General features: G+C 66.7%; 1 protein-coding gene across 3 annotated transcripts; it reads right to left on the minus strand.

Annotated features, from left to right (window-relative positions):
- Window positions 1-39: 39 nt before the first annotated feature.
- On the minus strand, window positions 40-16693 carry CASKIN1 (CASK interacting protein 1). Of its 3 annotated transcripts, none has more exons than XM_077906187.1 (20): window positions 16517-16693; window positions 11450-11501; window positions 11229-11326; window positions 10872-11017; window positions 10686-10781; window positions 10437-10567; window positions 9863-9971; window positions 9673-9781; window positions 9474-9568; window positions 9155-9272; window positions 8064-8165; window positions 7873-7961; window positions 7712-7796; window positions 7534-7625; window positions 6677-6787; window positions 6495-6596; window positions 5071-5209; window positions 2956-4995; window positions 1892-2309; window positions 40-1666 (listed from the first exon to the last, which is right to left on the minus strand). In XM_077906187.1, the coding sequence occupies exons 1-20, from the start codon at window positions 16608-16610 to the stop codon at window positions 1567-1569; spliced, it is 4326 nt and encodes a 1441-aa protein (XP_077762313.1). In that variant the 5' UTR covers window positions 16611-16693; the 3' UTR covers window positions 40-1566. The 3 variants fall into 3 exon arrangements, with proteins under 3 accessions (XP_077762313.1, XP_077762317.1, XP_077762316.1); XM_077906191.1 differs by lacking the exon at window positions 16517-16693 and adding an exon at window positions 11819-12117; XM_077906190.1 differs by lacking the exons at window positions 6495-6596; window positions 6677-6787.
- Window positions 16694-20077: the final 3384 nt, after the last annotated feature.

Genomic DNA, 20077 nt, shown 5'->3' on the forward strand with positions numbered 1-20077 from the left:
TCTCCCCAACACACGTCCCCAAGAAGTGAGCCAGGCAGCTCTGTTTTCTGCTGTTTATTGACAGCTGACAGCAGCTCCCTGCCCGGAACCCCCCTCCCCACTTGCTGGAGCCCCGGCCTGGGCCGCCCACTGAAGAGAGGCCAGGCGCACCCACCTGGGGCAGCATCAGGGCATGACAGTTGGAAGGGGCCCCACATGCCCAGATGCCACGTCGGCCGATCCCCTCTGCCCGCCCACATCACAACCGCTGGTTTTTGGGGTCGTTGATTTTTTTTTTTTTTTTTTTTTTTTTTTTTAAGAAACGTCAAAGTTGTGCCCAACACACGTGGATCAGCAAACACAATAGAGGAGGCCAGTCAGTACTTTTTGGAGAGAGAGGAGAGAGGAAAAGAGGGGGGGCAAGGACCACACGACACAGCCTGGGGCCATGAGCAGAAGCGTCTGTGGGAACTTGGATGGGGTAGAGTCCCGGGAAGGAGGGTTGGGCACCCCCCCACCCTGCACGCGCCACACGCAGCCTGGCATGCACACCCTGTGCCCACTGCTGCCCCCGGGCTGATGGTGCCCATGTTGCACTCACAGCTGCCCCAACACCCAGGCGCACCTCCCACCAGCACCCCCGGGAGGGCAGGGACCCTCCCCACCAGCTCCACGGTGTGGAGGACACAGCCCAGCAGCAAGCAAGGCACATCCTTCGAGTTCTTCAGACGCAGAGAAGTTAGGAGAGGGAGGGGGAGGCCCTAGCAGAGCATGGACCCTCCGGGACCCCAGCCTCCTGTTTGTGCTACTGGGCCAGGGGTCCTGGACAGAGAGAAGGATGGGCAGACAGACAGCCAAGGCCTCTAACAGCTTTTGTCTTGAGCTAGACTTCAGTGTCCTTACAGTTGGTAAATGGTTTTCTATAGAATCAATAATATTTTTTCTTTCTTTAAATATATATTTGTTAAAGTTATACCTTTTGTTTCTCTGGGGAAATCTGCCTCAGCTCATTCCCAATAAATTAATACTCTCGATAGCTTATATTCTGGGGGGTACAGCAGGGCAGGGCGCGACCCCACCCCAGCCCCTTGTGCTGCGCTGGAGCGGCTGGCAGAAGGTCCCCAAAGGGCAGTTCTGTGCTGGGCATAGGCCTGTGCTCTGCCAGATGGGGAGGGGGCGGAAGAGGCTGCCCCCCTCCCGCTGCCCGCCAGGCAGGGGCCCGGGGCTGCCCCTCCTCCGCCCGCAGCAGGCTGAGCCTGGCATGGGTGGGCGGGTGGCCCAGCAGTTATTGCACAGGGAGCAGCAGACGGGAGCGGGCACCCAGCGGGCAGCAGCGTTCACCCAGAGCCCTTGGGCCCCCTGGCCAGGCAGTCCTCCAGGCCTGCGCCCGGGGGCAGTTGTGCTTGTGCAGGGGACGGGCAGCACGGGCCTGCCGCCCCCCGCCTGGCCGGCCGTCCCGTGCGCCTGGCCTCCGCCGGCCGCCGCCCTGCCCGCTCGCGCTGCGCCCAGAGGTGCCCACCCTGAGGTAAAGGTCAGTGTGCGGGCCGGGCCCGGGCGGCGCGGGCAGGCCCGACGTGAGCGGCCGCGTCACTCCAGCATGGCGTCCAGCTGGTCGGCCAGGTCGTCGAACATGCTGCCGATGTCGTCCAGGATGCTGCCGGTGCTCTTCTCCTCGGCCGACGAGGGGCTGCGGGCCGGCGGGCGGGCGTGGGCGGGCGTGAGCGGGCGGGGCACCCCTGCCCGCGTCCCCCCAGGACCCGACCGCGACCCCTCTGCCCCCGCCCCTTCCCCGCTGCCCCGCCCCGCAGACCCCGCCAGAGCCCATCCCTTCCCTGCAGGCCCCGCCCCCGCGGCAGGCCCCGCCCCTTCCCGCAGCCCCGCCCCCCGCCGCAGCCCCGCCCCCCGCACCTACCGCACGCCCTGCGCATCCTCCTGCCGGATCTTCTCTTCCACGGCTTGCAGCGCTGCCGCCAGGCACGCGCTCGTCTCCTCCAGCTTCTGCCGGGCGCTGTCTCCCGGCGAGGCGCCCTCGGGTGCGGCGGGGGCCCCGGCGGCGGCGGCGGCGGCGGCGGCGCGCGGCGGCTTGGCGGGCACGTGCAGCGCGGGCGCACCGGGGGACGGGGGTTTGGCGGGGCTGGCGCTCAGCGAGGGCGGCGTGCTGGCCGGCTTGGCGAGGGCGGCGGGCGGCTGGCGAGCGGGCGAGGGCGCTGGCGACGGGCTGGCACTGCCCGACTGCAGCCCCGCCGCGGCCTTGGCCGGCTTGGGCGCCGTGGGCGGCGGCGGCGGTTTGGGAGACACGGGCGGCGGCGTGCCGTGGGCGCGCTTCACCTCTGCGGGGAGGAGGAGACTCGCACCGGGGGCGGGGGGCGGCGGGACACACACCTGCCCTCGCGGCGGGAGTCCTGCCGGGGCCCCGCCCCCCCCGCCCCTCCACCTCCCGCCCCCCCTTCCCCGGACTCCCCGCTGCCGCCAGGGGGCGCGCCCCTCTCTGCGTACCTGCTGGCGCACCGCTTCCAGACCCCTCCCGGTCTGCCCCCCAGCGCCATGCCCCTTCAGGTGTGGCCTGCCACCACCATTGGCCCTTGAGTTGCTTGAATACCGCAGGGCCTTTGCACCTCTGATCCTTCTGCTTGGAAGCCGGCCCCCTCCCTCTGTGCCGGGGTCACTGTCCAGCCTGGCCAGGGTTCTCCGTGACCCAGCATCATGCACCTGTCCTCCCTCCACGGGTGCTGTTATCCATGGCTTTCTGTGCCCCCTTCACTGAGCAAAGTGACCGACATCTACCCTCCTCCCAGTTCTGGGCCGGCAGAGTTGTCCCATGGGTGGGGGGGTGGGTGACGAGGTCTGAGGACCCTTTCCCACCCCGTTCTCCCCAGCCTTCCTCCAATTCAAGGAGAGGAAAAGCCCTCAGACCCTGGAATGGGCGGGTGGGGAGGCAGGGGTGGGGGCCCTTCCCCAGCGGGCTCCCGCACCTACCTGGGCTGCCAGGACCTGGCAGCGGCACCTTCTTGGAGGCAGGCGTGGGTGAGCCCTGGATCTTGGGCACAGGCTGGGCCAGCACGGGCTTGGGAGACACTGGCGGTTTGGCTGGCTTCCGGGTGTCGGTGTCAGGCGGGGGCAGCGGGGGCAGGTGCAGCAGGTCGGTGGGCGGCGGAGGTTCTGCCGGTGGGGGTGGCGGGGGCAGCTCCGGGGGCCCAGTCTGCTCAGAGGCTGGTCTGCGGCGCACGGTGCCCGTGCCGTTCTGGTACACGGACAGTGGCGGTGGCGGCTCGGGCCCTGCCTCCCGCTCCTTGGCCTTGGGCCGGCGCTTGACCGTGTCAGACTCAGTCAGGATGAACTTGACGTTCTCCTGCTGGCTCTGCTTGGCTCGGATGCGCCTCTTGAGCGTGGCACTGGCCTCCACCCTGGCCAGGGGTGGGCCCTCCGCATTCGCCTCACCCTTGGCTGGACCTCGAGACCGCTGCCGGGTGGCACCATCCTCCACAACGTGGCCATGATCTGCAGGCCCCCCCGAGTCTCCAGGCCCCCGGCGGGCGGCGGCCAGAAGTCCCGTGACAGGCCCGCTGAGCGTGCGGCGCCGGTTCACCACCTCCCCGTCAGGCCCGATGGCCTCCTTGTGCTTTACTGACGCCAGCACTGTGGCTACCCGGCCCGGCTCCGGGCTGGCAGGGCGAGGCGTGGGGTGGCCCTCGGGGGGCCTGCGGGCTGCTCGGCCCCCACCACCGATAGAGGACAGCTCCAGCATGGCCGCGATGCTCTTCACGCTGCCTGCGCTGCCTGTGTCCACGCTGCCGGCCAGGTCGCTGGCCCGCCGGCGCTGCGCCCGGACCCCTAGCTGGCCGTCCTCGGCCCCGGCGCCCTCCGTCTCGGCGTCCGGCACCGACTCGTCGGCCAGGTTGGCGCTGGCCATGGCGGAGCTGGAGCGCTTGGGCGGGGGCGGCGGCGGCCCCTTCTTGCGGGGCCGCACGGCAAACGACTGGCTGCGGTTGACGTTCTTGTCAGCGCCAGCGGGGGCTCGCACTGAGTGGCTGCGGCCCACTCGCCGCTGGACGGTGGCGTAGGGCCCCACGGCGGCTGGCACCAAGAGCTCGTCCCGCTCCGGCTCGCTGTCGGACGCCGTGTAGCGGTTCAGGCTGTGGGCGCGCTTCTTGGGCCGCCCCGGCTCCACGTCGGCCTCCGGAGGCAGGCACAGGGTGGGCACCGGCGGGGGTGCGGCCGTGGGGGGCGGCGGCCCTGCATCACTCTCCACGGGCTGGGGTAGCACATAGGCAAAGCCGCGGTGTGTGGGTGACTGCGGCAGCGAACGGGGTGACATGGGCCTCTCCGTCGGTGGCAGCAGCTGGGGGGTGGGCTTCACCTTGGCTGTGGCTGGGGTTGGACCATGAGGCACCCCCAGGGCCTGAGGGGAGCCTGGCTGAGCCTTGGTGGGCGTCTGAGGGGGTGTGAAGGGGCTGGCACCTGGCGGGAGGACCTGCCGCGGCTTGCCTGGCACTGGGGGTACGCTGGCCCGCTTGACGCCGTGGCCGTGCCGGCTGGGCCGGGTCTCCTTGGGCGGGGTGCCGGAGGCCGGCCCCTCATCCAGCAGGTACTCCTGGCTTCGCGACAGGGGGCTGCCAGGCCCCGGGGGCCCCTCGCCCAGCAGCTCCTGAGAGCTGCTCATGTGCCGTGCCTGTCCGCCCAGGCTGGGCTCCTGCCGCAGGGAGGCCCTTGGCGTGGGGGGCAGGTGGTTGGGGGGCTTCTCGGCAGTGGTGGTAGGGGCGGCGGCAGCGGCACCCTCGGCCGGGCCGGTCATGGCAGCCTGCAGCTCACCACTGAGCTCGCTGTCCTGGAAGGTGGTCATCTTAGGAGACTGGCAGTCAGCCGGGGCGGGCTCAGGCGGCGTTGGCGACTCGATGGCCATCACTTCGAGCGACTGTGGGGCCTTCCGGCGCAGGGGTCCCCCCTCATACTTGGCATACTCTGCCTTCTGCAGCTCTGCCAGTTTCCTCACCGCCAGCATCAGCTTCTTCTGGTGTCCTGGGTGGGCAGGGGCAGGTCAGGCCAGGGCAGGCAGCGGGGACGAGAAGACAGGCGGCGGGGCCAGGGCCTCACCCAGCTTAGTGATGCCGATCTCCTGCAGGTCCTCCCAGGTGATGTCGGTGATGAAGTCTATGTTCTCATAGCCGTTGTCCACCAGCACCTTGTAGTACTGGGCCAGGCCGATCATGGACAGCCACACCGCCAGGTTCGCCTGGGGAGCAGGAGGACAGACAGGGCAGCCCCAGCCGTGGCCACACCCTGCCTGCCGCTCAGAGCTTTCGGGGGAGGGGGAGGGGCACCGGGCCAGCCTGGCACAGACAGACAGAAGGACAAATGGACAGGCCAGAGGTGTCAGCTTTGGAGACAGCGTGACCTCAGGAGGAGCCCAAGGCCAGCTCCCACGCATGTGCGAATACACGCAAACACACACAGGGATGACCCTATCCTCAGGACACCATTGGGGGAGGGGAAGGACGTGCCTCCTCACCCTCACCTGCCACGGCAGCCACGTCACGGACACAGACACACGGCGCCACTGACCAGATACACGTAGACACGCACCCTGCGTCCCAGCCATACACGAGCAGCAGCACCCTCCGGACACGCTCACGCCCATTTCCACACCATACTGGGCACAGGTCACGCAGGCACAGCACGTACACATGTAAATACCCATGATGCTCTCCACTCACATGAGCCATGTCCACCTTCCACACTCCCAGCTGGACACCCGTCGCTCACTCACCGACACGCAGCACACGTGGTCACCCCTAGGTGCCCAGAGCAACGTGAGGCCCATGGGACAGGGACATGCTCATGGGGAGAGGTGAGCATGAACCTGCCCATCACTGACCCACAGCCCTGGGGGCTTTGGGTGTCCTCGTAGATGCAGCAGGCCTTGGGCCCACCTTCCCCGGGCAGGCCCAGAACCTGTCACACCACACTGGTGACTGTTGGTGACGGCACGGCAGTGTGTGTGGGTGTCCGCTGTCCGCGGAGCCAGCACGTGCTGCTGAGAGTGTGGGTGTGTGCATGCAGTCGTCAGCCGGCGCCTTGACTATATTTGGTACACGCGTGCTGTCCGTGTACACGAAGCAGGCACACGTCCTCCCTGGACACGTGCCTGGATGCGTGCAAGCACTTCCCGTCAACACGGGGTCCTCTTGGCGTGTGGGGGGGATGCGGTGGGGTGTTGTTGGGTGCCAGGTGGTATGCCTGTGTGGCTGCCTCAGTGTGGAGGGCCTTTGCGGGAGCATGTACTGGGGGGTGGCACCCTCCTGGCTTCAGGCTCCCCTTGCCCTGACAGCCCCCAGAGGCTGTCGCCCCTGCCCCTGCCCCAGGAAGGCTGGCTCCAGTGCCCGTGACAGACAAACAGAGGCTAGCCTCTGTTCTCTCCCTGGAGCCCCAGAGGGCAGGTGAGGGCTGTAGCCAGAGGGGCAGTCTGTCTGTCCGTCCAACTACCCTGGGCACAGCCACCAGGGTGCCGGGAGCCTTACGGGTTTGTGCTCCGGGAGCCAGTCGGGGATGCTCAAGCCGCTGATCTCTGCAGTGATCTTCTTCCGGTGGCCTGGCTTGGTGACCCCAATGGCCGTGAGGTCCTGGGAGAGGAGAGGCCCGTGAGCGGGAGGCCTTGGGCCCGTGTCGGCCACCGCAGGCCGCCAGCCTCCGGGCAGCTCACCTCCGGGGTCATGCGGCTGATGGTGGGCAGGTCGTAGCCGGCGCTGATGAAGTTGGAGGCGTAGAGCTGCAGCTGGAACGTGGCAAGCCACTGGCTCACGGCCTCGGCGCTCTGGAAGACACAAGGGACCCGCTGCAGGCTCGCCTGCCCGCTGGCCTGCCAGCCGTGCACCCGGGCCGCTATGCCGGCTCCTCCTCCGCTCAGCTGCTCGGTCTGCCATCTGCTGGTGCCCCCGCGGCCGGGCCTGGGACAGCCTGGCCCCCGCGTGCCTCCTCGCTCTGCGGTCCCCACTGCCGGCGTGGCGAGCTCCGTCGGCGCTGCGACCGCCTCCCGTGGTCTCCGCCGGAAGGGTCCAGCTGCTGTCGGCTGTGTCACAGGCTCCCCTGACCAGCCCCCCTGTTCCCTCACCGGGGACACCTGCACCAGGGGCTCGGGAACGTGGCCTCTGCTGCGCCGCACGGAGCAGCCCCCGCCCCCCAGCCGGGGCAGGTGGGCTCCGTCCAGAGGTGCGCAGGAGAAGCAGCCAGCCGCCCGCGCCGTGCCCACAACGGGCCCCTCTCAGCCCCACACGTGGCCGGCCTGGCCTCACACGCACGCCTCCTACGCACAGCACACGCGCGCACGTGCCCGGCTCGCAGTCACCGCCCACACACAGGCACGTCCCCTGCTCACCTCACGCCCACGTCACACTTGCCGTTCGCACCAGCTCACACGCACAACCCACACAAGAGACAACACCTACACGCACAGACTGACAAACGGACAGAAGTATGGCCTGGCCTGTCAGGGCCCCCCGCTGCCCGCGCCCCAAGCAGGCTGCCCGGGAGCCCCTCCCCGCGGCCAGCGCGGCCCGGTACCTTGCCCTCCGAGGCCGGCTCCAGCTTCCGGGGCGGCTGCTCCCCGTACACCTGCCCCGCGTGGGCCGCTGGAGGCTGGGACCGGGCCGCACCTGGAGACAGACGGTGTGCTGGGGCAGGGGTGCTTGGGAGGGGGGCGCTCCCCGCCAGACCAGGGCTGTGGCAGCCTTGCCCTTACCTGTGGAGCCCTCTGGAGGCTTGACAGGGCTGTCCCCGAGGCTGGACTCGGAGACCGACTTCTGTGAGAGCACCGTTGCCAGGAGCTACAACCCAGACAGGAACGCTGGCCGGCGCTGCTCGGCGCCCAGCCACCCCGGCCCTGCTCCCCAGACCACCTACCTTGACCCCTTCGGAGCCTGCGTGCAGGGCATGGCCCCCGCCGCTTCTTGCACCCGCCGCACCACTCAGACTGCCGCTGCGGTCCCCGCCTGCCAACACAGGGAGCACCCTGAGCCGCTGCTGGCTCTGCCTGCGCGGGGTGCTCCCTCATAGAAGCACTGCCGCCCTGACCTCCAGAGGTCAAAACCTACCTGCAAAAGGCTTCCTCAGCACCCAGATCTCCTCGGGGGGCGCGGAGGGCCCCGAGGAGCTGCCCGCCTGGGGTGGGCTTTGTTCGGCGCCTGCTCGAGAACCTGTGGGACAGCACGGCTGCCCTGAACCCCGGGCCGGCCAGGCCTGGGGCCCCCACGTGGCGAGGGGGCATCCTTGGCCTGGCCCCAGAGCCTGGGCAGAGCAGGGGCCCCTCACGTTGACGCTGCAGCCTCCTCTGGCCCCGGCTGTCTCCAGGCAGTGGCAAGAGCCTCAGAAGACCCCTCCCCGCCCTCTGCACGTGAGAGCAGGACACCGTGGCGACACTGTGGTCCTGGGTGGGGCATGGGGAGGGCAGGAGGTGCACCTCCTTTCTGCCAGGGGAGAGGCCCCCAGAAGCCTAGATGACCCTGGGTGGGCTTCCCATGCCTCCTGACGGGCCCCCTCTGTCCCCTCCCCTCACCTGTCGACGTCCACGTCATCTCTAGGAGGTAACCCATCTCACCAACCCCCCTGTGGCCCGGCCGCACGCCTTTCCTGCTCCTCACACTGTGCCAGCTGTGCTGTGTGGGTCTCCTTCAGGCCCTTGACATCGTATGCCCTGTTCTGCCCCAGGGCCTTTGCACATGTGGTTCCCGCTGACTGGATGCTCTGTCCGGGCCAGCCTCCCCGCCCCAGTGCTTTTTCTGACCACCCTGTCTAGAAGGCAGGCCTCTGTACACCTGATGAATCACTGCATTTTACTCCTAAAACTAATAAAAATAAGTAAAAAGCAGGCCTCTGTGCACATTCTCTTTAGCATTAGTTGGCACATTTTTGTATTTACTTCACTGCCATTCTCCCCACTGTCCCTAGGGGTGAGCTTGAGAGCAAGAATGATGTCCATCATTCTTGGGTCACCATCGATTCCTAGCGGCTGATGCATGACGTCTATTGAATAATTGAAGGAATAGGTGTGGGGAGGCTGACGAGCCGGCCGGCAGGAGCCCACTCTGGACCCCACGCCCAGCAATGGCCCTGCCACCCACCACACATGGCCACGTGCTTCCTTCTGGCGCCCAAGCCGAGGCCCGTGGGGTGGGGGGGGACTTGCCTGCTCGCTTCACAATGGCCTCGCCCAGGGAGGACGGGAAGTAGCCCACACGGTCGTGGCCGGTCCGGTTGTCGTGGATACACCCCTTCCAGCGGCCGTCGGGGTGCTGCTCCAGGACCTGGCCCGAGGCATTGGGGCGAGCTCAGGGAGACGCCCCTCCAGGTTGGGGAGGGTGTGTGTGTGTGTGTGTGTGTGTGTGTGTGTGTGTGTGACCCGGGCCTCCCGTCCAGACCCCCGGGCTTCCCAGTAGCCACATGGGGGGCTGCGGGGTGAGCACCTGGGCCCCCCCATCCCCCTGCCCTCCCCAGGCTGGCCTTACCGTGATGATGTCCCCAGCTTTCACGTTGAGGCTGGTCAGGTCGTAATTGTTGCAGTAATCCTTGGTCGCCCGGACCTGCAGAGCCGCCGAGGCCTCTGGGGACACAGGAGGGAGACCCCCCCAGTCCTGCCAGCCGCCGGGCCCAGACCCCCCAGCCCCCACGCCTTCCCCGGCCTCCCCGCCCCGCCCCCTGGCCCACCTCGCAGCAGTTGCTTGATCTCCTTGCTGGCCTGGGACGTGGTGAACTGGTGCACGATGTCCAGGGCCGTCTGGCTGTAGGTGTTCCTCACATGGGCATTAATCCCGTTCTGTAGGTGCCAGACGGTGTGGCCTGTCAGGAGACCCCCTGCTCCGCACCCCCGCCCCAGCTCCCACGGCCCCTGACTCACGTCCAGCAGGAGCCGGACCACTTCCGTCTTCCCACAGAGCGCGGCTTCGTGCAGGGCCGTGCCGGACTTGGTCTGGCGGTTAATGTCAATGCCAGCCTGGAGGAGGAGTCTGGAAGAAAGGCGGCAGTGGCAGCGGGCAGCCCCTGACAGCAGGAGCCACGCTCCTCCCCAGTGGACGGGCATTCCCAGGCCCCGCCTCCCAACTGCGGTGTCAGCCCCTGGCCCAGCATCTGTGGAAGTGACCCCCACGGGGCTGACCCCACAGGGCTGACCCCAACGGCCATTAGGTCACCCTAACGGGGGCCGCTGCCAAGATACCCACTTCACAGAGGGAAGAGCTGGGTCTCAGAGAAGCTGAGTGTCTCCACAAGGTCAGCCAGCGAGTGGCAGGGCCACGACCTCGCCGGGGCTCCGGGCTGTAGAGGCCGGGGCCCCGGCCTGTCTACTGCATCCTTTACACGGTGGCCAGAGGTGTCCTGCTCACCTGGAGGCCTGACCACGTCCCCGGGGCCCCTAGGCCAGAAGCAGGAAGCCCACAGCTGGGCCGCCTCCTCTCGCCCCCACGTGGCCATACCTGATGATGTCAATGTGGCCATTCTTGGCCGCCAGGTGCAGGGGGCTGGTGCCATTGGGGTCGGTGGTATCTCCGGGCCGCGGCTCCAGCAAGGCCGCACACATGTTGCTGCTCAGGAGCAGCTGGACCACCTTGAGGGAGGGGCCGGGGCCAGGGCAGAGGGTCACAGCTGTGTCTCCCCACTCCCACCCCTCCCTGGGCGGGGAGGCAGAGCACACGCAGTCCCCTCAGCTCTCTGGGGACACTTACCCCGACGCGGCCGAACTCACAGGCCAGGTCTAGGGGTGTCTTCCCCGAGTTGTCCACCATGCACGGGTTGGACTGGTGCTGCAGCAGCATCTCGGACTGCGGGGCCACGGGCTGCCATCAGACCCCGGGGGTGGCCACCCGGCTCCTGCCGCCCTGGCGCCCGGCCACCCCTGACACGCTCCTTACCACATCGTAGTGACCGTGCTGGGCCGCCAGGTGCAGGGGGATGTGGCCCTCGTCCGAGGGGATGTTCACTGCTGAGCCTGCCTTCAGCACCAGCTTCATGGGCTCCTTCCGGCCCTGCCAGGCCGCGTAGTGCAACGGCCGCATGCCTGGGAGAAGGCAGGGGAGGGTGGGGGTGGGCGGGGGGCGCCGTTGGGAGCCAGCCCTCAGCCCTGAACCTGACCCGGCCTACAGGAGGCTGATCCCAGGGGAACCTGCCTCGACCCAGACCGAGACTCTGGGCCGGGGCCTCCGTCGCGGCACCCCCCGCCACCCGCGAAGTGACCCCTGCCCTGGCGCTGGGGTCCCTGACCGCCTTGCCTTTGTTGTCCTTGATGTCCACGGCGGCCTGGGCCTCCAGCAGCAGGGCGATCAATTCTGTGTTGCCATTCAGGGCCGCGTGGTGCAGGGCGGAGAAGCTGCGGTGGCGGCAGGCATGAATGGGCGGGGAGGGGGTCACCCGGCCTCCCGCAGCAGCCACCCACGCACCCACGTCCACCCGGCCCCCGAGCCAGCCTGGCCTCTCCCGTCTGTGAACTCACCCATCCGGGTCCTGGAAGTTGACATTTATCTTCTTGGTAGAGCCCAGGAGCTCTAGGGGTGGGAAAGGGACCGTGAGGGCGTCTGTCCCGCCCCTCCGGGCAGCCGCAGAGCCGGCAGGCGCTCCGGCTCGCTCCCCGGCAGGCTCAAGAAACAGTTCTTCGTTGAGTCAAGTCTGTCCCCTGCACTCAGCCACAGGTACCAGCTCTTGGGCCCTGGTTTCCCCACGGAACTACGGTGTTGGCAAGTTCACAGAGCCGAGGGCTCCGGGCTCGTCCCCACCCGCGGACGGACGCCAGAGCTGTGCACCCACACAGGCACACACATGCGCACATGTACCCCCTCCTTTGGGACGCTGGCTAAGCACCTACCGATGGCGGGAGGGAGAAAGCCGGCACAATCTGTTTCTCAGAAGGACCCAGATGGGGCCGGGGGTGGCCTGGGAAGGCTGGAACACCCGGAAATTGGGGTATCTCTGGGGGAAGATCTGCATTTTCAGGGTGCAGCCTACCCCCATTCCAAGCCCTGGGCCTGCCCGTGTGGACAAGTCCCAACTGGCAAGGCAGGAGGAGGGGGAGCCGGGCAGGCAGGCGGGTGCCCCCGAGTGACCACGCAAGAACGGCCACCACATCCTCAGGGGCCCGCCTGGGGCCCGGGATCAGTCCGCCCGAAGCTCAAGGGGCCCAAACCCTCCCTTTGGGGCCCCAGTTTCGTCCGGGCCCTCCCCAGTCCTGGCCTCCACCGCTGAGTGCCGGAGGAAGGGAGCCCACCGATGCCCTCCCTGTGGGCTCAGGGCCAGCCGGACTCAGGCCAAGCCCCTGCCTGTCTGGGCCATGGTTACATAACCCATTTGTGGGTCAGTCACTCTGTGAGGGAGGGGCTGGCAGGACAGAAGCCCCTTTGTGCAGGCCCAGGACAGGGTGGGGGCAGGGGTCCCCAAGAGCAGGAACCCAAGAGAGTCGAGTCACAGAGGGGCTGATCCAGGACCCACTTGGGGACCCACAGCAACCCCGGCTGCTCCAGCCTCGGCTCTCCAGCTGCTGGATGCGGGGTGTGAGGCCCCGCCGGTCCACGGGGCCCACGAAGGCAGATGGACCCAAGTTCAAACTCTCACCGGGCCCTTACTAGTCCTATGGCCTCGGCCTTAGCTCAAAGGGGAACCAACCGTGGGGCCAGGCTCCCAGGCCTAAGGGCGTGTGCATCCTCAGAGCGTGAAGGGTCTGGCGCAGAGTCAGCTCAGCAAGTGGCAATTACTGACATGAGCCCTGTGGGAGCACCACGCCCACCCTTTCCCTTGAGGGGCTTCTCTGCGCAGAGCGGAGCAGAGGCTCTGGGGAGAGGCATCTCCACCGCCCCACATCCCCCCTGCTCAGACACTGATGGCCATCTAAGGTGGCAGCAGTGCCACCCTTCCGCGGTGGTCCATGCTGAAACCTTGGAGTCAGCCCTAAGTACCTTATAGGGTCTGCGCCAGCACATCCTACCGGCTCTACCTTCAAGGCACACTCAGAATCCTACCACTTCCCACCGCTGCCACTGTTACCACCAGGAGCAGGCCAGCGTCTCCGATAGGGTCACTGGCATCCCTGCTTCCCCCCCGGCTCCCCTTGCCACTCAGGCCATCCTCCATGCCACTGAGGTCAGGGGGACCCTGTGAGAACACGAGTCAGATCCCACTGCCACTGGTCCTCTCCTGAAGACAGCTCCTGTGTCACTGGGGCTAAAAGCCAGTGCTGGACAATGGCCCACAGGACACAGCCCTGCTTCACTTTGACCTTCCCAGCACCCTTCTTCCAGCCATGCAAGCCTCCTCGATGATGCCCCCACACACCAGCCGCCCCTGCCACAGGGTCTTTGCGCGTGTTGTGGGTACGTGCGGGGTACTGTTATTCCCAATTATCCCCGTGACTCCCTCCCTCACGTCCTTCAGGACTTTATCCAAACGTCACCTGCTTGGAGAAGCCCCGCTGGGCTCCCCATCTAGAACGGCAACCCCCATCCCATCCTGCGTCTATCACAGTTCTCTCTCCGGCTCCTATCACTACCATTTACCTTCTGTGTCCATCTCCATCGCTACAGCACAAGCTCCAAAATGGGGAAGGTCTTTTTTTTTTTTTTTTTTTTTTAATCTATTTTGCTCACTGCTGTATCCTTGCTGGCTGAAACAGTGCCGGGCGCGTGTGAGGGGCCGGGTATGTTGGTGCCTGAACGGATGTCCTCCACCCCCCACACTGTGGTCCCATCATCCCCTCCCCTACCCAGGGCCAAGCTCAGGGTGTTCTCACCCCAAAACACTCAGCCTAGCTTTGATATTTGCTGCCCCTTCTTCTGAGCTCCAGTGTGGCCCCGTCTCCCCTGCCCCCCAACCTGGCTACACCTGCAGGCACTGAAAATTTGGAGGAGCTGGAGGTCAAGACCCAGGAAGTGGCACAGACACCAGTAGGGGAGGGGAGTCTCCACCCTGGAGCACCCCCTGATGCGTGTGGGGGACCTTGAGCTTCCAGGAGGTCATATGAGGGAAGCCTGCCTGGTGCCAGCGAGGTGCCCCTCGCAGAGACAGGTGCTCTGGATGGAGGTAGACCAGGCATGGCAGGAGCGGCCGGAGCAGCTGGGGCAGAAGGGGGCGAGTGGGTGCCACAGGGAAGAGCCCAGAAACTCCTCCAGGAGCCTCCTTCTCTTTCCCACAAGAGCACTAGGTCCTGCAGCCCCCATGTGGGCAATGGACATAAACCTCAGCCCCAACCCACCCCACGCCTTTGGCTCTCCCAGCTCCTGCCACTCAGTCCTCTAACCACTTTCCTGGGACCGTCCCTGGCCTTGGGGTCAGCCCCAAACTCCAGGCTGCAGAGACCGAGGGGGAGGTGGCCTCGGGCCCTCTCCGCCCCCCCCCCCGGGCTCTGCCCCCTGCCCAGATGCTCCTCTGCCCCCAAGGCCACTGGTGTGCCAGCCCCACAGAGCCACGGCTGTCCCCCGCAGGGACACGGTCCTGGCCTCTGGTGCCGGCACAGGGCAGGGCAGCCTCTCAGCCTCCCCAGGGCAGGCAGGCAGGGCGGTATCCTCCAAACCCCCCTGGCAGGGAGCTGGGCCACACGCCGCACGGCAAGTATTAGTGGGCCAAGGTGAGAGGACACAGGCATGCTGGCCTGCAGTCTGCAGCGAATTTGGGGAAGGGGAGGTGAGGCCCGGAGGAAGGCCACCCCTCGCCTTGTGAACTCCCTCCAGAGCAGTCTCCTTCGTCTCAAGGGCAGCTGCTGAGGGTCCAGTGCCCAGGCTTGTGAGGGGGGCTCCCTTCCAGGCAGGATGGCAGTGCTGACAGACCCTGGGGCAACTCAGAGGTTGGGGTGCAGGGGGGTGCCAGCAGGGGCTGGAGGTCTTGGAGACAAGGGTCATGGGAAAACCTCCAGAGTGGGGGGATCCTGAGAGAGCACCGCTGGATGCCCCCCACCCCATGGCCCAAACTCCAGCTGTACTTTGCTGAATCAAAATACATCTTACTCCAAAGCAGGCCAGTGTTACCATGACAACTGAGCTAATTCATGGAGGGATTTCTCTGTCTGATTTATTATGCCCGCCCCTGTGAGTCACAGAGCCCAGATACGGGGGCCAGGGCAGGTGCCTCTCCCAGAAAGCAGACCAGGCAGGGACAGGTGCAAAGATCCAGGTGGACACCAGGTAGAGGCACAACCCCCACACCTTCCCTGGATGGCCAGATCCAATGCCCCACTTCCCTGGAGGCCATCCTGGGCTGCCCAAGGAAATACTCCTGGTTAGTACTTCCTGGGCGCTTAGGAGGTGCCTGGGCTTCCTGTGCGCTCTCCCGCTGTTCTTCCAACAGTCCTACAAGCAGGGACCGCAAATGTCCCCATCCTACAGATGAGGAGACTGAGGCCCAGAGACCTGGAACCGGCCGTGCCCAAGGTCACTCGGCCACTAGGTGGAAACCTTTACCTAGCCTTCCACCTCTCACTCCCTCCACCTGCTTTCAAGGCTCCACTACGGGCTGCCTCTGCCTGGAAGCCCTCCCTTTCTGAACCCTGAAGCCCTAAAGCTGGCCCCAGCGGGCAGACCACCCCGGGCCTCGGGCGTAGAAGGCAGAGCAGCCTGTATAGGTGATCCTGCCAGGCTCTGGAACTGCACAGAGGGGATGGGGCTGCAGCGGGAGGGGTCTTCCTGGGGCTGGAAGGCCTGCCCCCACCAGCAGTCCCAGGCCGGTGGAGTTCTCAGCAGCCTTCCCCGCGAAAGGGGAGGGGCCTCCCTGGGTTACCTACAGTCCCTGGGGGTGGGGGGGAGTGGGGCACCCGGACCCCACGTGCCATCCTGCAGAGCCCTGCCCGTGCCCGCACAGGTGCCCTGACACACTGACACGGCCCTACGTGCGCAGCCGCACACGCAGCTGGTCCGCACACCCATCCATCCATCTCCAGCGGCCCCCGGGGAGGCTCTGGGCTGAGCTGGGATGAGTGCTGGGATCAGGACTCCAAGCTCCCAGCCCTTCCCAGGGGCCCTCACAGCGCACGCTCAGGATGGCCAGGGGGAGCCCCCTCCCCCCCCCCCCCAACCCCTTTCCCTGCAGGGAAGCCGGAGCAGCGCGGGGTCCCCGCAGGGTCTGCGTCTGCCTGGAGCCCTGCCCGCGCTGGGCCGGGCGACCTTGGGCCTCTGCCCCCCGGGAGTAAAGGGCCCCCAGCGGGCCATGCCTGGGCAGCCACACCCCCAGCATGGTCCTGCCCCCCATTCCCCACAAAACGTGTTATTAAACGTCGGGCGGGGAGGGGGGCGGACAGGGACCGTCCGCCCCGTGGCCGCCCCTCGCCGCGCGGCCCCCTCCCTCTCTCCGCGGCGGGGAAGGGGGGCGGCCTCGCCTCGCCCTGCGACGGTCCGCGGTCCGGCCGAGCCCTCCGGCCGCCAGCCCGGAGCCGGGAGGGGCGGGGGCGCCCGCGGCCAGGTGCCGGCTCGGGCAGGGGCCGCCCCTCCTCCGGCGCCGGGGGTCCGCGCGCGCCGGCCCCGCCCCGCCCCCGGGGACCCGGCCGCGCCCCGCGCCCCGCGCCCTGCGCCCCGCGCCCCGCACTCACTGGCCTTCCCGGGCCGCGGCCTCTGCAGCAGCCTCTGCGCGGCCCCCACGTCCTCCGCCTTCACCGCCTGCACCAGCTCCTGCTCCTTCCCCATGGCGCGGCCGGGCCGCAGCGACGCGGCTGCGCTCCGTGCGCGCGGCGGGCTCGGCTCAGAGGCGGCGGCGGCCCCGCAGCCCCGGCCGCATCCCCCCGCCGCCCCCGCCGCCTCCGCCGCCGCCCGAGCCCCGCGCCGTCCTCGGGCTCGGGCTCGGGCTCGGGCTCGGGCTCGGGCTCGGGCTGGGGTTCGGCTCGGCTCGGGCTCCCGGCGCCAAGGGGCGGGGAGCGCGTCACGGGCGGGGGGCGGGGGGCGGCCCGGGGCGGGGGCGCGGCACCTGGCACCGCCTCCCGGACGCCCGGGTCCCGCTCCTGCGGTCGCCGACCTCCGTCCGCCCGCGCGGCCGCGCGCCCCGCTCGCTGGCTCTGCCCGCAGGCCCCGAGCGCCGGGACGCCCCCTCCCCACGTGCGGGCCGGGCCGGGGCCTCTGCGCGGCCGGGGCGGGGACCGCGGCCGCCGGGGCGGGGGCAGCGCGCGGAGCCCGGCTCGGCGGCGGCGCGAGGCTGAGCCTGCGAGAGGCTTCCAGAGGCTGCGGGACCCACGGGGGAGGAACGCGGCGGCGGCGGCGGCGGCGGGCGGCGGGCGGCGGGCGGCGGGCGGGGGGCGGGCGCGAGGGCCCGGGCACCCGCCGCGCACGGGAGCCGGCCCGCCAGAGGCTGTCAGACATTTCAGCCCGTGGTTCCCGTGGGAGGTGTCGAGGGATGGTGAAGAGGAATCTCCCAATAATGAATTCGGTGTCAGGGAACCCGCACCCCCACCCCCAACTGCCGCTCCTTCCCCTGCAGCCTCCCGCTCTGTCCGTAAACAATGCAGGCCACGGCTCCCTGCCCCCAGCCTCAGTGCGAACCCTAACCCCAGCGCGGCCCCCCAGCGCTCACCGGGGTGCAGCCCCACAGGCCTCCTGTCCCCCAGCCCCAGCCCCAGCTGCAGTCTGACCCCCCCACCAAGTCTGTTAACCGGCCGTCTCCAGCCACCAACTGGGTCCCTACTGACCAGTCCCTACTCCCTCCTGTTCCCCGGCCTGCCCCCCCCCCCACACACACACGCAGAGGTCTCACCCCTCTGACCCCTTCAGACCATCACCCCACCAGGGCAAGGCTGGCAGGAGCTTTTGCAGGGGTCTGCACATAAGATGGCCTGACACCCCTCTTCCCATGGCCAGACCATCAAGCAGGGCCAGGAAGAAGGTGGCCACCTTGGGGCTAGGGGGAGTAGCAGGCACCAGGACCTCCTGATCCAAGCATTTGATCAGTGCCAACAAGGGGTCTTCCTTGGGATTTAGGGAGCAAACTTAGGTCTCCCAGCACATGCTGGGCTCCCCAGGCCTGGGCTCCCCCCACCCATGCTTTATCGTGACCAATTTCTAGGCATCTGCTGGCTCAGGCACCATGCTGGTCACTTTGCAGATTGTGCCCATTGTACAGATGAAGAAAATGGAGGCTCCAGGAAGCCAAGTGACCTGCCTAAGGTCCTAGAATCTCAAGGTCGTGAGTCTGAGCTTTGAACCCCCACTCACCTCAGCATTTGTCCCAGTTCTGCCTTTTACCAGGTTTGTTTTTCTGGTCACGTGGTCTTTCTGAGCCCTGGTTTCCCCTCTGTAAAATAGGGTTGAGAAGGATAGCTTTCTCTAAGTTGTCTGAGGATTAGTCGTGATGCTGCTATCCATAAAGCGCTTCGCAGTAGAGCTTAATAAGTGCTCAATAAATGGCTTTTGCAGATATTGTGATATTCTTGGCTCTCCCTACCTGGGAATGACTGTATTTTACTCGTCTTTGTAGCTGCAGAGCCTAGCGGTGTGCCTGGCGCACAAGAAGCATTGCAAAAAATACAAGTGAAAAGACAGCTATCATCCTGACCATTATTTTTATGTTTCGGCTGACTACGGCCAACCACTCCAGCCTGAGCCCAGCATTTGTGGGGCCTGGGGCAAGGGCACAAACAGAGACCCACACACCTGATGTCGAGATATTTCAATATCATAAACCATGCTAACAACTCATTAAGTAAAACATGTCCCATCCTCCTACCTTTGCAAATATACCTTCACCATGACCTGAAAGGCTAAGTTCCAAATTAGAATTCTCTAATTCCTCTGGGTGATGAATTGGCCCCGCCGCAGCTGCCCCGCTCCAGCCCTATCTATACCATGCAAACAGGCACCCCATGGTCACTGCCCAGGCTTACAAGGGGGTACGTTGCTGTGGAGTCCTTCTTCAGGAACACAGACCTGGGAAGAGAGCTCCACAGACTCTGCTAGATTCATTCACTCTGCCACGTGAAGGTAATGGCCTGGGGGCGGGGGGCGGTGTGTGTGTCAAGAAGTCCTAGATCCGCCACCAGCCAGCCCAGCGACTTTGGACAAGCCCTGATACTCCTCCGCCTCATCTGTAAAATGGGCCAGCAGCTCTGCCTGCAGCCTAGGGCCGATGGGAGGGTCCACATGAAAACAGAGATGTGCGTCTGCCTGGGGTCCCCCCAGCCTGAAGACGGGGGTTGCATGGCAGGCCAGCTGCCTGGGCTAGGGGATATAGATGTAGAGGCGTGGGGCTTGGGCAGCGCTCCAGTAAGTCAGGCCTCGGAGGATCCCGGGAGGAGGGGCTGCTGAGCCAGCAGAATTGCCGAAGCCCAGCCTGGAGGAGGGCTGGCAGTGCTTCACTGCAGCCCAGGCTGGCCCCCTTCCCAGCTGCATGGCCGTCTCCACCGGCGGCCTGCGCCACCCCTGCTCCTGCCCGGCAGCTGGAGATGCCCCTGGTGTTCCTCCCTGGTGCCCCCGCAGCCCCCAGGCCCTGGCGCCTGGCCCCCTCTGTATAAAATGGGGATGACAGATGTACCCTCCCCAAGGGCTGCTGGGAGCACGCAGCACAGGTCGGTGCCGTGGTTTCTATTGTTCTCGCAGACGCTGCCCCTGTAGAGCGCTCAGCTGGTGCTTGGTACATAAGAAGGGATTAACAACTGGGCGTCCTGGCCCCTCTCCCCGCCTGGCAGAGGTGCTGGGGCTGCTCAGGCTGGGTAGGGGGCCCCGCCCTATCTGTCAGTTAAGCCCAGGGGAGGGACATGTGCGGTCCCCAGGCTCTACCCAGAGACCCGCAAAAGAGGCCAACAGCCCAGGGCCTGGCCTCCGGGACACATGTGGGACTGCATAGACACGTGGGAGAGCCTTCCAGCCTTCCCTGAGCCCCCCCCTCCTGCTCTCAGGCTCTTTTGTGGGTTCGCACTGCTCCGGATGCCCTTCCGATGCTGGGGTGCACAGAGCTCTGACTCTCCCAGCCTTCCGACCCCACATATGCATCAGAGCTGCCTCTGAGTCCAGCGGGGCTCCTGTGCTCAGAGAGGAGAATGAGGAGGAGAACATGCGAGGTGTGGGGGCGGCCCCGAAGGGGCAAGGTCAGGGGGGGCTGAGCCAGCAGGATGGGTTCTTTCATCCTGCGTCCTAGAACATAGACTGTGCATCCTGCGTCCTAGAACATA

This window comes from Canis aureus, chromosome 8 (genome assembly GCF_053574225.1).
Source record: "Canis aureus isolate CA01 chromosome 8, VMU_Caureus_v.1.0, whole genome shotgun sequence".
In the NCBI taxonomy this organism is placed as follows: Eukaryota; Metazoa; Chordata; class Mammalia; order Carnivora; family Canidae; genus Canis; species Canis aureus.

What these genes read in the sequence shown, in the direction of transcription:
- CASKIN1 (XM_077906187.1), bottom strand. Translation starts at nt 16,610, where the DNA reads ATGGGGAAGGAGCAGGAGCTGGTGCAGGCGGTGAAGGCGGAGGACGTG. An exon ending in AGCACGGTCACTACGATGTG is followed by an intron (nt 10,782 to 10,871) that starts GTAAGGAGCGTG and finishes GTGGCCCCGCAG; the next exon opens with TCCGAGATGCTGCTGCAGCA. An exon ending in TCAGCCGCATGACCCCGGAG is followed by an intron (nt 6,597 to 6,676) that starts GTGAGCTGCCCG and finishes CTCCTCTCCCAG; the next exon opens with GACCTCACGGCCATTGGGGT.